Source organism: Propithecus coquereli, unplaced genomic scaffold (assembly GCF_000956105.1).
Source record: "Propithecus coquereli isolate 6110/MARCELLA unplaced genomic scaffold, Pcoq_1.0 Scaffold181, whole genome shotgun sequence".
Lineage (NCBI taxonomy): Eukaryota > Metazoa > Chordata > Mammalia > Primates > Indriidae > Propithecus > Propithecus coquereli.
Window position 1 is genome coordinate 3,740,400 of NW_012142857.1, and position 14,837 is coordinate 3,755,236.

A 14,837-nucleotide genomic window follows, 5' to 3' on the forward strand; every position below is an offset into this window, starting at 1 on the left:
TAATATTGACAATTCTTTGTATAACCAAACATATTTCTGTTGTGTCCCCCCATCATACACAAATGATAACACAATTCTGAACCTCCATATTGCTTATACTATTAGAGATTGTTTATGTTGATATGCTTCCTTAGTATTTCCTTGTCTGTTTACCTACCTATCAGCCACATAACATTACATTATGATCGCATATTGATGGATATGCAGGCTATTTTCAATATTTTGCTTTAAGAACAAAGATTATAATGACTAATTTGTATATTTTGCATAATTCCAATCATGTGTGAAGGACAGATTCTTAAAAGACAAACTGTCAGGTCAAAGGGTTTGCGCATTTGTAACTTTGTTAGATTTGGCCAAAATCATCATTTATAGAGGCTGTACCAGTTTACATTACCAACAACAAGGTAATAGTGACAGGATGCCCATGGTGTTATTGTTGATAGGTGAAAACATGGTCTCAATGAACAGTTTTAAGTTGCATTTTTCTTAAAAAATGACACCGAGCAGCTTTACATTTGTTTATATTGTATTTCCTTTCTGTAAATAGTCTGCTCTTTTCGTTGCTCATTTTTCTATTGTGGTGTTGATCACTTTTCTTACTGATTTTTAGAAGGCTCTTTATATATTAGCAATATTAGTTCTTTCACGGTACGGTTTGCAAATATTTGGTCATCTGTTTTATGACTCGTAATCCTAATTTTGATGATGTAGCATTAAAAAAAGTTTACCTGATTTATCAGTCATATCGGGGTTTGTGTCCCACTTAGATAAAACAGTGGTGACAGTGGATATTCTTTAAGGTAATGTTTCTAGTATTTTCCTATTAAGCATAATATTGGCTTTGAGGCCAAGAGAGATTATTTAGGATTTTTCCATCAACAATCTGAAGCAATACAACCCTGTAGATTTTACATGGGTGCTGTGTGTTTGTTGTGTTCTGCAATCAATGTTATAACAATATAGAAGCTTTTGTGTCTTTTTTTATGTTCTATGACAGTTTAAATAGTATTGTAACAGCACATTCTTTAAAAGTTCAGGAAAATTCTCCTAAGAAAATAGTTAATAATTTTCTAGGGTTTACTGAAACATCTCTCTATTTTGCTTTATGAAAGTTGACTTAAGATAGCTCTATTTTCTGGAGTAGGTTTTGGGAAATTATATTTTCTTAAAAGATGATCTGATTCTTCCCATTTTAGGTAAACAAGCTAAATCTAATCAAGGAAATAAGGGGGCATGAATAATAAGAACCACCACAGACAACAGAAAAAAATCATTGAGACTACTTTGTTCAATTCCACACAACTCAATTTTAAAACACATTTGCTGTAATGTTGTTAAATAATCTTATTATAAATACAGAATATTTTGTTTTATGATCACCATTCTCCATAGATTTAGGGGAAGTTAATCTAAAAGAACATGACCCAAAGCTCCCAAGCTTACACCAATGGCATAAATGTAGAAAAAGATACGCCAAGCCGCCTTATGTACCTCTCCTTATCACACACCATTATAACCAAGACAAAATACCAGGCAACAAAGGTGAAATAGCAGCACCCAGATAACTAGATGAATCAGAAATAGAGAACAGATGAAGAATATTTTTTAGAAGACAGAACATTCTTACAAAACCCAATTGTGTTCTTTTTTGTTCCTCAGTTGAAAAATCTATACAACAGGTACAACTAAGAAAGGTCAAAATGTATTTATAGCAATGAACTAAAAAAATTCACTTCTGTTTCCTGAAGCAAACATAAAATAAACAAAGCCATTATTAGAAATGGAGGAAACTGCCCAATTATTCCTATCTTTCAACTGTTTATTCCTCTATTAAATATTTATCAGAAGTGACCAATAGGGTCATAATTCATTAATTTAGACTAAGAGGAGTTCAGTCAGATGTGGTAAGTCAGAATTACAGACTACAAGAAAGATTATGACATCTTAAAAAGTTAAATTAAGCCAACAATTTATTAGTTAACAGAACCTTTTAGAAACAGTTAAAAACAGAGATAAGTGATCACTAACCTATGTATTATTTATATATAAAATGCCACTACTGAAGTCTAACCTATCACAGCCCTTCCACTTATGAGAGGTAATAAATATCCTGCTGTTTTAGCCAGTTTCAATCAGTAGTGTTTTCCAGCACCTAAAACATCTAGAGAAATCTTTGCGCATGTATCTTGGCATACAAGCTCACATATAGCTATAGGATACATTTTTCAAAGTGGAAATATAAGATAAAAAGAATGAGTGTTAAATTTTTATAAATGAGTGCCAAAATACTCTCCCAAAATGCACAGACTCACCAAGAATTTATGAGCCAGTATTTCCTTACATGTCACTACATGTTGAGATCTGCAAATTTGATAGGTTTAAAGAGGGTAACTCTTTATTTTTTATTTTTCTTTTAAATAATGCATTCATATTCTTTTAGTCAATTTTTCTATCAACTACTTTTTCCTCTTGATTTGTAAGTTTCCAAATTTAGAAATCAGTTCTTAGACTTGCCATTCATTTGCAAATATTTCCACCATTTTTTTTTTTTAAATCTGCTTTGGTATATCATTCAAGGTGACATTTTAAAGAAATTTTTAACAGACTTATTTTTTAGGGGAGTTTTAGGTACACAGCAAAATTGAATGGAAAGTACAAAAAGTTCCCATATAACTCCTGTCCCATTCCACATGACCTCCCCAATCATCAACCTCCCCAACACCACAATGGTACATTTGTTATAATTAATGAACCTATTTTTGACACATCATTATCACCAAAAGTCCATGGTTTACATTAGGGATAATTCTTGTTGTTATATGTTATATGGGTTTTGACAAATATATGGTGACATGTATTCATTCATTTGAAGTACCAAAGAGAAGAGTCTCACTGCCCTAAAAATGCCCTGTGCCCCACCTAGTCATCCCTCCCTCCCTCTCCTATAACCCCTAGCACCACTTATCTTTTTACTGTTTCCATAGTTTTGCCTTTTCCGGAATGTCACATATAGGTAAGTCCTCACTTAATGACATCAAAAGGTTCTTGGAAATTGTGACTTTAAGCAAAATGACATATGACAAAACCAATTTTTCTCCCCTCATCAATATTATAATGAAGTGATGTTATTCAATGACATGCTGTACATTGTTTGGATGTATCAGTTTATTTATTGACTCACTTATTAAAGATATCTTGGCTGAGTCCAAGTTTTAGCAATTGTGAGTAAAGCTGCTATAAACATCTGTATGCAGGTTTTTCTGTAGACATATGTTTTCAATTTGTTTGGGTAAATACCAAGAAGCAAGACTGCTAGATCATATAGTAAGAATATGGTTAGTTTTGTAAGAAACAACCAAACTGTCTCCAAAGGGGCTGTAGCATTTTGCATTCCCACCAGCAATAATCGAGAGCTCCTGTTGTTTCCTATCCTCACTGGAACTGATGAAACTCCTTCAGCTTTTGTCTGAGAAAGTCTTTATTCCTCCTTTATTTCTGAAGGATAGCTTGGCTGGATACAGTATTCTTGGTTGGCTAATCTCCCCCTCACCGCTCCCCAAATATATCATCCTGTTCTCTTCTGGTCTGCAAACTTTCTGCTGAGAAATCTGCTGGTAGTCTAAGAAGATTCCCTTGTACGTGACATGTCGCTTTTCTCTTGTTGCTTTTATTCACAATAGCCAAGGTAAGTATCCTGTCAAAAGCTGAATGAATAAAGAAACTGTGGTATATATCCTGCCACTTGCAACATGGGTGAACCATAATATCATGGAAGGTACCATGCTAACTGAAATAAGGCAGACAATGAAATAAAATTATAGAATGATCTCACATGTGGAATGTAAAAATAAAGTCAAATGCATGGACACATAATAAAATGGTGATCACAGTGCTGGGAAGAAGAAATGGGGAAAGTGTAGATAAAAGGGTACAAATACAGATATGTAGGTTAAGTCTAGAGATCTAATGTGCAACATGAAGACTACAGTTACAATATTGTATACTAGAAATTTGCTGAGTAGATTTTAGGTGCTCTTACCACACAAATACACAACAAACGTAACTATGTGAGAAGATGGATATGTTAATTTGCTGGACTATACTAACTATTTCACTATGTCTATCAAAACACGTTACACACCTTAAAAATAAATTTAAAAATACTTTAAAAAATTGAATTTATTGAATAAAGACCAACATGTTCACAAGTCTTCCAGAAAACTGAAAATCTTCCGGGGTTCATCCTTCAATCTTACCCTAAACTAATCCCCAATCATATCCTATCTCAGCAACATATCTCCAAAGCACCCATTTCTCCCCATGTCATCTGAAACCAGCCAGAAGAGGTCCAGTCTAGTAGCCAAGAACAAGAACTCTAGAATCCAACATCCTAGGGGTGAACTTTTCTGACACTTTCTAGCTATTTCTCTATGATGTTCACTGGAGTATTTTTTTTTCTTCCTTTCTGGTAAGCGTTGAACCTTTTTAAATTAAAATTTTTTGCTAAATGTAATTATATGTAATGTTTAAATTTTCCTGTTTTACCTAACTGTGCTTCCTAATTTTTTATGATGAACATCCATTTGCTGTATAATTCAAAATGTTGTATAATTGCATCTGTAAAATACTGTTTAACTTTTATTTGACATAGAATAATGATAGAAATAAGAAGTTACGCCAAAAAAAAGATATAACACTATGTATATCAAATCCAGCTTAAGAATTATACAATGCATTACCATTTCCTATTTATTAGGTTTTATAAATTTCCAAATTTTCTATGAGCACAAATCTGTTCTTAATGAAAAAAAATGAAGGAAAAAAAGTTTTTCTTTTGTTTTTATTAAAATCTCCTACAGGGTTCCCCTTATGGTTAGAATGGTTAGATTAGGGAAAACCCCTGCTTCTGAACTAGCAGTAAGAAAGTACCGGATAAGCAAAACAAAACAAAAATCATACTTTTCTTTAAAGTTACTAAACAGCTATAGATCCAAGTAAGTGTAAATGAACTAATTTATAGAGAAGAATGAGCTCTTTCTAGCTAAGGAGAAAGTGGTAACCACTTTTATTGTTGACAGCATCTGCCAAATTAGGACACAGACAGACACAGGATTGTGTTTGCCAAAGTAGAAGCCAACTACAATATTAATGGCCATGCACAGGCAATTAAAATCTGAGAAGCCTCAAGCACAGAGCTCTTCATCAGCCAATTCTAACACACATGTCTTTAGCTGAGTATATAGTAAGACAGGAAGTCTTGGGCAAGACTAGAAAGCAATGACATATCCTACAGTCTTCCATACTCACATCTGAAAGCCCTGCTGAAGCAGGTGACTAACCCTCCCTAAAACCTGAGATTAAGTGATATTAATTAAAGTCCCAAGTCAATACCTCTCCAACCCAACTCCTACTTACAGAGATCAGCTCTTCAGCTTAGCAACCAGAGGGGGAAAAGGGTGGATCTTTCCAAGGTAAAGTATTATCTATCTTACTCTCTAGTATTATTTTATATACAATATCCAGTATCCAATTAAAAAACAAGAGACATACAAAGCAGGAAAAAAACGATCCATAATCAAAAGATAAAATAGTCAACAAAAGCAGACCATGTTATATATTAATACAACACTGGAATTATCAGATAAACACTTTAACATGGAAATTGTAAACTGAAAAATAGATTACAGGAAATGAAGAATTCATTTAACTGGATTAACAGACTCAAATATACATTATCACTTGATTTTCATCTAGGGGGCCAAGAAAAACCAATGGAGAAAGAAAAGCCTCTCTGACAAATGGAGCTAAAACAACTGGAACAAACAAATGTCTGCAGGAAAGCAATGAGCAGGAACAAAGCAGAAATAGTAAATATGTAGGTAAATACAAAACATTATTTTTTATCCTCTTAAAGTTTTCTTTAAAAACTCAAAGTCTAATGCAAAAATAACACTATACTTTGGGGTTTATACATATTTACTAAGTAAAATATATGAGAGTAGCACAAACAATGGAAGTGGATGAATGAAATTACAGTGCTATAAAGTTCTTACATTTTACATGAAACTGTTAAATATTACAACTTAAATAACCTTCCAGGTAAAAGGTGATTAAGTACAATGTCATCACTAGAACATTTACCAAGAAAATAATGCTAAGTGTTATTGCCAAAAAGCCAAAAGAGTAAATGGAATGGAGTAACAAAAATATGACTAGTCTAAAACGCAGGAAAACAGAAACAGAGAAACAAAAATCAGATAAAATAGAAAAGAAATTGCAAAACAGTAACCTAAAAGAAACACACCATAAATGCAAAGATGCAGATAGGTTGAAAGTAAAAGGATGAAAAATATACCATTCGATCACTAAAAAAGATGTGGTAATGAGACACATTTTATAATTGGGGTTAATTTATCAGGAAGATGTAATAATTTACCATCTAAAAATAGATTAAAAATACATGAAGCAAAAACTGACAGGACTAAAGGCAGAAACAGACAAATCAAAAATCAGAGTTGGAGATTTTAACACTCCTTTCCATGACTGACAGAACAAGTAGATAAAAATCAGAAAGGATTAAGAAGATTTAAACAACATCGCCAACCACTCTGACCTGAATGACAGAGAATACTACAACTGTAGTATACACGTTCTTTTCAACTATATATGAAATTCTCATCAATATAAGCCAGATGTTGTAGCATAAAATAATCTTTTGTAAATTTCAAAGGACTGAAGTCATACATAATACATTTTGGACTATAACAAATTTAAATTAGGAATCCATGAAGTATCTAGAAAATCCCCACACTTCAAAACACCAAAAAACAAAAAAACAAAAACCCGAAACTTCTAAATAACTCATGGGTCAAAGAATAAACTGTAAGAGGAATTAGAAAATAATTAAGTGGTGATAGAAAACAACATATGAAAATTTGTAATACACAGCTAAAATAAGGCTTAGAGGAAAATTTATAGCTTTAAATGTTTACATTAGAAATGAATCAATGATCTGAACACACACAACAGGCTTAGAGAAGAGCAGATTAAGTGCAAAGTAGACAAAATAATGAAGAATACAAATGAAATAGAAAAGAGACAAAGAAAACCGAAAAAATTTACAGACAAAACCTGGTTCTTTGAAACTATTAATTGATAAATCCCTTGCAAGACTGCCTAAGAATAAAAGAAAAAAGTCAAAGTACTAATTTATAAATTAAAAAAATGGGACATTATTACGGATCTTACAGACATTCAGAGAATAACAAACATTAGGAATAACTTTGGAGCAATGAATTCTACAACTTAGACGAAATGAACAAATTTCTTACAAAATGCAAACACATACAAAAATTGAAAAATCTAAATAATACTGAATTTAAAAAACCCTTTCCTAAAAGAGGTAGTCTCTCTGGCAAAAAAAAAAAAAAAAAAAAAAATCTATCAAATATTTAAGTAAGAAACAATACCAACCTTAAGAAAACTCAGAAAACAGTGAGGGAGAAAGTCCTTTCCAACACATTTTATGATATTAAAACTAATAAAGACATTACAAGGAAAAAAAAAATCCTATAGACCAATGTCTCATACACGTGGATATAAAAATTCTTAAAAATAAACCATTAACATATCCATAAATATTTTAAAATATTAATTCATCATAACCAAATATCATCAAGGTTGGTTTGTCATTAGAAAATCACTTAGTGGAATTCATTGCAAAAAGAATAAAGGAATAAAACTACATGATCCTCTTAATAGATGCAAAAAAAGCACTGGACAAAATTCAACAGCCATTCATAAAAAACAGTCAGAACATTAGGAACAGAAAGGAACTTCCTCAATCAGACAAAAACAATCTACAAAATATCCACAAATTAACATCATACTTAGTGGGGCACTATGGAATGTATTCCCCCTACGATCCGGAACAATGCAAAAATGTCGATTCTTACCACTTCTATCCAACATTTTACTGTAGGTTTTAGCCAGGACAAGAAAGGAAAAAAAAAGATTAGAAAGAAAGAAGGAAACCAGATGACATGGTTGTGTATGCAGAAAACCTCAAGAATCTATATATAGAATTCTAAAACCAAAAAGTGAATTAAGCAAGGATCCACAAAGAAAGATCAATATACAAAAATCAAGTATTTTTCCATATCTTAGGAATAAACTGGAAAATAAAATTTAAAACCAATAAGTTATAACAGCACTAAAAACTATAAAATATTAAGGAATATATCTAATGAAAGACAAGCTATACATCACTACTAAAAACTACAAAATAAGACAGAAGTGGTATATCCAGTAAGACCATTACCCTGAAACTGTCAAACCTGACCCTGCATTCTGGACAAATAACCATACTTTCTTATTTTACTTAGAAGATCCCAACCAAGAAAGCAAACCATGTTGCTGGATCTCAATTCCTCATTTGCTTTAAAATTTTTGTGCAATCAACTTTCTTCTTTTTCCTTAATGGTTAACTCCTCCTTTACTATTTTTCTGAAATACACCATTACAGTGCTTACTTTGAGTTAGGAACACTGAACTGCTTTACAAATATTAACCTTGTTAATATCCTATGAGTTAGGTACTATTATTAACTCTATTTTACAGATAAAACTATGTACCTACATTACCTAGCTAGTATATGGTAGAGGAACAATCCAAACTCAGGCAGTCTAGCTCAGAGTCTGACCATGATATCCTGATGATATGCATTTGGTTAAGAGGAGTCTTGTAAGTGGGATACGTAAATACTGTCTAGGAGTACACAAAACAACTGGCTTACAAAAAGTAAATACTGGAACTTATTTAATCTCATCCTTTAATATTTTTGTGTGTGCTAAAGTATACAATGTATTAAGTACCTGTATATAATTTACAAATAACTAAATGTACATGTTATTAGTAGTATACTCTCAAAACCTCATTAATCACTGTATTAGCTTCCTAGGGGTTGCTTATAACAAAGTACCACAAACTGGGTCGCTTAAAACAATAGAAATTTATTTTCTCACAGTTCTGGAGGACATAAGTCTGAAATCAAGGTGTTGGCAGAGCCACGTTCTCTTGAAGACTCCAGGGGAGATTCTGTTCCATGCCTTTCTCTTATGCTTCTCATTTCTCCAACAATCCTTGTCATTGCTTGGCTTGCAGCTGCTAACTCCAATATCTGCCTCCATCTTCACATGGCATTCTTCCCTGTGTGTCTCTACTCTTTTTCTAAGGACATCAGTCATATAGGATTAGGGGCTCCACTCTACTTTAGTATGACTTCATCTTCACTTAAATAATTACATTTCCAAAGACCCGATTTCTGAGTAAGGTCACATTCTGAGGTACTGGAGGTGAGGATGTCAGCGTACTTTTTGAGACACCCAATTCAACCCACTGATACAGGCGATTCAAAAACCTTTTAAGCCTGCATCTTTGTGTCCTAGACCAAGCACAGTACATTTAGAAGATATGAAACTGAACTGTGAGTTATGAAAGCCGCATCTTATGATCTATTAGATTCTATTTCTCTATATACCTGTTTGAACAAATATTTTCATAAAATCAATCATGACTTGAAAAGGGACTAATTACAGAATACTTTGACAAAGATAAATTAAACTTTTACATTTCCTGTCATGTCCTGCCTGATTTCTAATATCCACAAGACTTAAAAAGAAAGAATAAAAGACTTAACCAGAGAAATTTTTTTTAAAAAAAGAAAAGCAAAAAATAACAGGTGCTATTTCATATAGCTCCTTATACCATGTTTAATTTGTCCTCTGGTTACCCTTTTTAAAAATATCAATTCATTCTATCCTAGTAGGATGTGAAAGATAAATTTAATTATGTCCTTCCCCCTGGAAGGTATGAAGCAGAGTTAGAGAAGAGGCCAGTTTTGTTCTAAATTGGGGCCCTGCATCAGTCAGAAATGTCTTTTTTTTTTGGAGACAGAGTCTAGCTCTGTTGCCCGGGCTAGAGGGCCGTGGCGTCAGCCTAGCTCACAGCAACCTCAAACTCCTGGGCTCAAGCAATCCTTCTGCCTCAGCCTCCCAAGTAGCTGGGACTACAGGTATGCGCCATATGCCCAGCTAACTTTTTCTATATATTTTTAGTTGTCCAGCTAATTTCTTTCTATTTTTAGTAGAGACAAGGTCTTGTTCTTGCTCAGGCTGGTCTCAAACTCCTGACCTTGAGTGATCCTCCTGCCTCGGCCTCCCAGAGTGCTAGGATTACAGGTGTGAGCCACTGCACCCAGCCAGAAATGTCTTTCTTGCCATGACACTGAACAGAGAAACTAAAACCAAGTAAGGGACTGGTAGTTAAACCAACTTTTAGCATCTCATAAATCAGATATTTCCATTGTCGTTATGGTAAACAATTTTAAATGTGTCATTCTGAAAGCCAGTAACATTGCCCCACTGAAACAGCATTAGAAATTATTAGGTTAGATTCAAAGTTAGCTCCAACTCTGAATTCATGTTAGTTGACTCAGCTTATTCTCTTCTTTTTTGACTAATTTACCATAACCAGTGATTATACTTATATTATTGGTCCTCCTGTTTTTCAGTTATATTGTTGAATAGGTGTTTATGCACTAATTGGAATCCCTTGTAGCCTTTTGTGTCCAGCTTCTTTCACTTAACATAATGCTTTCAAGGTCCATCCATGTTGTAGAACTTCATGTTGTGCTACCATTACTTTATATGGTTGGATAATATTCTAATGAAGGGATATACCTCATTTAATTTATCCATTCATCATGTGATGGACATGTGAATCGTTTACACTTTTGGAGTGTTATGAATAATGCTTACATAAACATTCGTGTATAAGTTTTTTGTGTGGATGTGTTTTCAATTCTCATGGGTATACACGTAGGAGTGAAATTGCTGGGCCATATGTAACTCTATATTTAACTTTTTGAGGAACAGCAAACTTTTCCAAAGTGGTTGAACCATTTATCATTCTACTGGCAACATATAAGGACTCCAATTTCTCTACATCCCCATCAACACTTGCTTTTGCCTTTTTTTGATTATAGCCATCTAGTGGGTGTGAAGTAATATCTCACTGTGGTTTATGATGTTCAGCATCTTTTTGTGCCATTCACTTTTAAACGCCACAGTAACACCTGTCCATCACAGGACAAAAAAAAAGAACAACACTGCTTAGAGAATAAAGTTCTTTAACATCTAGGCATGTTAGGAAGACATATTTGGAAAGCCAAATATAATCTGCATTAAGACCTTTGCAATAAGATATATGTTATTTTCAATGATCGTTAGAGTCTCTGACTTTCTTAGCTATCTGCTACTCCTAACACCCACAGTATGATTAGGGGCAGCAGAAGCTCCTTTATCTGGGAGTCCTTAAAATGGAATGATTTAAACAATAATATTATTGTAAAATCTCCCTCCTCCACCAATGTTAATTCATTTAAAAATAATTTAGATTTGCCTAACTGCAGAATGTATTAGCGTAAGATGTATAGAAAGATTGGTGGTATAATTTGTTGGGTTGTGACATTAAGGTGTCCAATCCTTAAGATACAGACAGGGTAGAATTAATCAAGGTGGATAATTACAATGACATCAAAGTGATTTCACTGGTAACCTATTAGGTCTGGTCAGTTATACATTTTATGACACAGCATCTGGTTTAAAGATTTAATGTGTGTAATATTTATGTTAAAATTTTTCTCCACAATTGGAGTAGATAAATATGAGAAATTAATCAAATTAGGTCAGATACAAGGTATTTTGTGTAAGCAATCTACTGTAATTCAGAACTCATTATTAAGTTAAAGGAGCATTAAAAAGCTGATCCTCATCTCTCACCCTCAAATTCCTCTGAAAATCTGTTAGTGGGCTAATTATGGTCTTGTATCATGAAGAGATATTTATTCACAGAGTAACTAAAACTTTAAAAAGAAGTGTTTAAAAAGAAATAAAAGCACATGAGTATTCTCAGATTTTCATTCACTCTAGCAAGACAATTATAATAACTATTCTGCAGAGTAGCATATGTTAATTCTTCAGTGAGAACACAGCCCCCATTGCAGGCTCAGATCTGGTTAAACCAAGATAGAAGATTTTGTTTGGCATGTTTCTCAACTCCAGATTTAAAAGGAATATCTCTGGTGCGTTTCAAACAATGCAAGAAATGTATATCTAATTATTAGGAATTTTGAGAGACATTTTTTACCTGTGTCCATACTTTGATTCAACTGTTGATCACTTGTTTCGCCATCTTCACTGATATATCCAGGAGGTGGCGTTTCTACAAAAGTTGTAAAAAGCAAATCAAGTATAATTGCAATGTAATCTTGCCACCTTTTCTTCCAACTACCAAAGATAACCAATGAATCACTCCAAATAACAAATAAGAATGTTATATAACATTATTATAAAAAGTAATACTGGATACTGAGGGCTTATGACTGAGGTTCTGAAACAAGTGTTAAAGGTCAATCCTTAAAACCTACTTGTTACACAATCCAGCTCTCTGGGCATATTTTCTTAGACATTACTTACATATCTGGCTCATTCCCATATGTATATATTCTGGGGCAAGAGCCAAAAATATAACTTCAAAGACAACTCAGTTCTGAATTAGTAGGCATCAAAGACATTAGTACCTAAAATTTTTTTTTAAATTAATGAACAGCATGGATGGGTACTTAGGAGATCAAAGGACACACACACACACACACACACACACACACACACACACACACACACAATTTCAGATTACAAAAGTAATAGTGGCTTACATCTTACACTAAATTCTATAGGGCAAAATAGTACAGTTCAGGACTGGTCTAGCCTGAATTCTACCTAAAAAGTGTTTTCCTGGGATTTCCAACTAGTCAATTCTAAATGTTTAAAGCAGAAAATTCAATTCAAATATAGACTACTTCACAAAACAGAAGTAAAATACTCCCTGAAAATAAATATTAAGATTCTAATGTGTCATTTCCAACACACTTTCTGAACAAAATGTTTATGTTCAGGAGGCATCTGAACAGCTGAATAAGCTTCTCATAAAATAAAAAACATTTAAACAATTTCACCAACTATAATTTTAATGAGGAAAAACAGGTTCATAAGGTTTAACAGTTTAACATTTACACTGCTAAAGAGTTTTAAGGAATTCAAGACGGTGGAGACATATACCTAAAAAGAACTTTGTAATTACCAAAAAGGATAGAGAAAGATGGGCACTAAGGATTTCCTTTACTGATCCTTTACAATCTCTCTTCAGTAAGCTAACTATAAATTTTAAGTTCTTAAGTATCAAACTTTTCATTTAAGTGTCAGTATCCCCAAATTTTTAATACTGAAATTCTAAGAATAAAATATCCTCATATAATCAAACTATAAAGAATAGAAAATAAGAATAATACACATCATTATGTTTGGTTAAAGCTAATAAATTTAAATAGAGCTAAGCTTCCAGTTTATCCACCAATGTCTCAAAGATCTAAATAAAAAGAAATATTGAACTTTAAAATACTTTAGGATCAAGTATTTCCTTACTTTTCTCCATTATTATTTGTGTATAAAATAATAAAGCTGTTAGTATTTTAGAGAAAATGTTAAAATTTTTTTTGAAGTGGAATAAAAAGTGAACTTTTCAGTTTTGTTATCACTAGGAGATGGCTAAAGCCTCATTGTTCCAAATAGCAATATCCACTTCTGATTTTCTACTTCATAAAATTCCCAAAACTAAACAATTAAAAGAATAAAAAAGAAAAGTAAAAGCCACTAAATATTCTGCTTAACATTCTTCCAAATAATTACTGGGTATGTGCCTTACAAGACAATATGCTTACAACCTAAGTTTCCCAGTATTGCTAAATAACAGTAATTCCTGCATCAGACGTAAAATGCCTCCTCCCTCCCCACCCACACCCACACCCACACCCACACCCACACCCACACCCACACCCACACACACACACACACACACACACAACTCCACTCCAAGCCAAATTTATAAAAGACAAACCACCTAGGAAATGCCCTATTTTATAGTCCCACATCCTCATGCTAGTCTATCATACCACTCTCCCCCCCTTTCCTCCTAACTTCTCAAAAAATTTATATTTCCTAGCAACCCAAAAAGCAGTTTTAAATCCTCTTTTGGAATAAAATAGTAATCAAAGAAATGTGTATTAAAACACTTCCAAAACCACTTCCCATCTGTAAAACTAGCTATTTTTAAAAACGCACTTCTTCCTTTTCTTATATTTCTAACACTGTCTTGAATGAACAAACATTAGATGGGATACATTAAGAAATAATTATTTAATGTACTTGAAGCTCTTAATTCCTTACATTTTTAAATAAAAATATGAGTAGAAGAGAGGAACATTAGGAAAGGAGAAAAAATTGAGACACTAAAAATCCTCATCCTAATAGCACACCTTCTGTTTGTCCTAGGGAGAAAAACCAAACATACAAAAAGGGAAACATAACAAGAAAAAGTAACAAAATATTAGTTGTTGTCCTAAAAAATAATAAAACTAAAAGGGCAGGTATGGTATCACGGATTACTGTATCACATAATACAACAGTTCCAGCAAAATTTGAGAACCATGTAGTTTAATTCCTTTTTCATCAGGAGTTACTGAGGTGCAAATGAAATGTAACTAAAATAGAAGTTTTGTGATTTTCAGTATAAGTATCAGCAAATCTACAGAGCTAAAATATTGTATCTCCTATAGAAATGTTACACTTCTCTTAAAAACATTTTCAAATTATCTATGAAAAAGTGATTATTTGGTAGATTTTTAGTTACATGTATTTCAGGAATACTTTCTTCCTATT

General features: G+C 32.9%; 1 protein-coding gene across 1 annotated transcript in view; it reads right to left on the reverse strand.

Annotated features, from left to right (window-relative positions):
• Positions 1-14,837, reverse strand: part of SMAD2 (SMAD family member 2) — a 103,364-nt gene that overhangs the window by 8,652 nt on the left and 79,875 nt on the right. Inside the window, exon 7 of the mRNA XM_012642634.1 lies at positions 12,211-12,285. Within this exon, the coding sequence (XP_012498088.1) occupies positions 12,211-12,285 (75 nt within the window). The remainder of the gene's footprint in view (positions 1-12,210; positions 12,286-14,837) is intronic.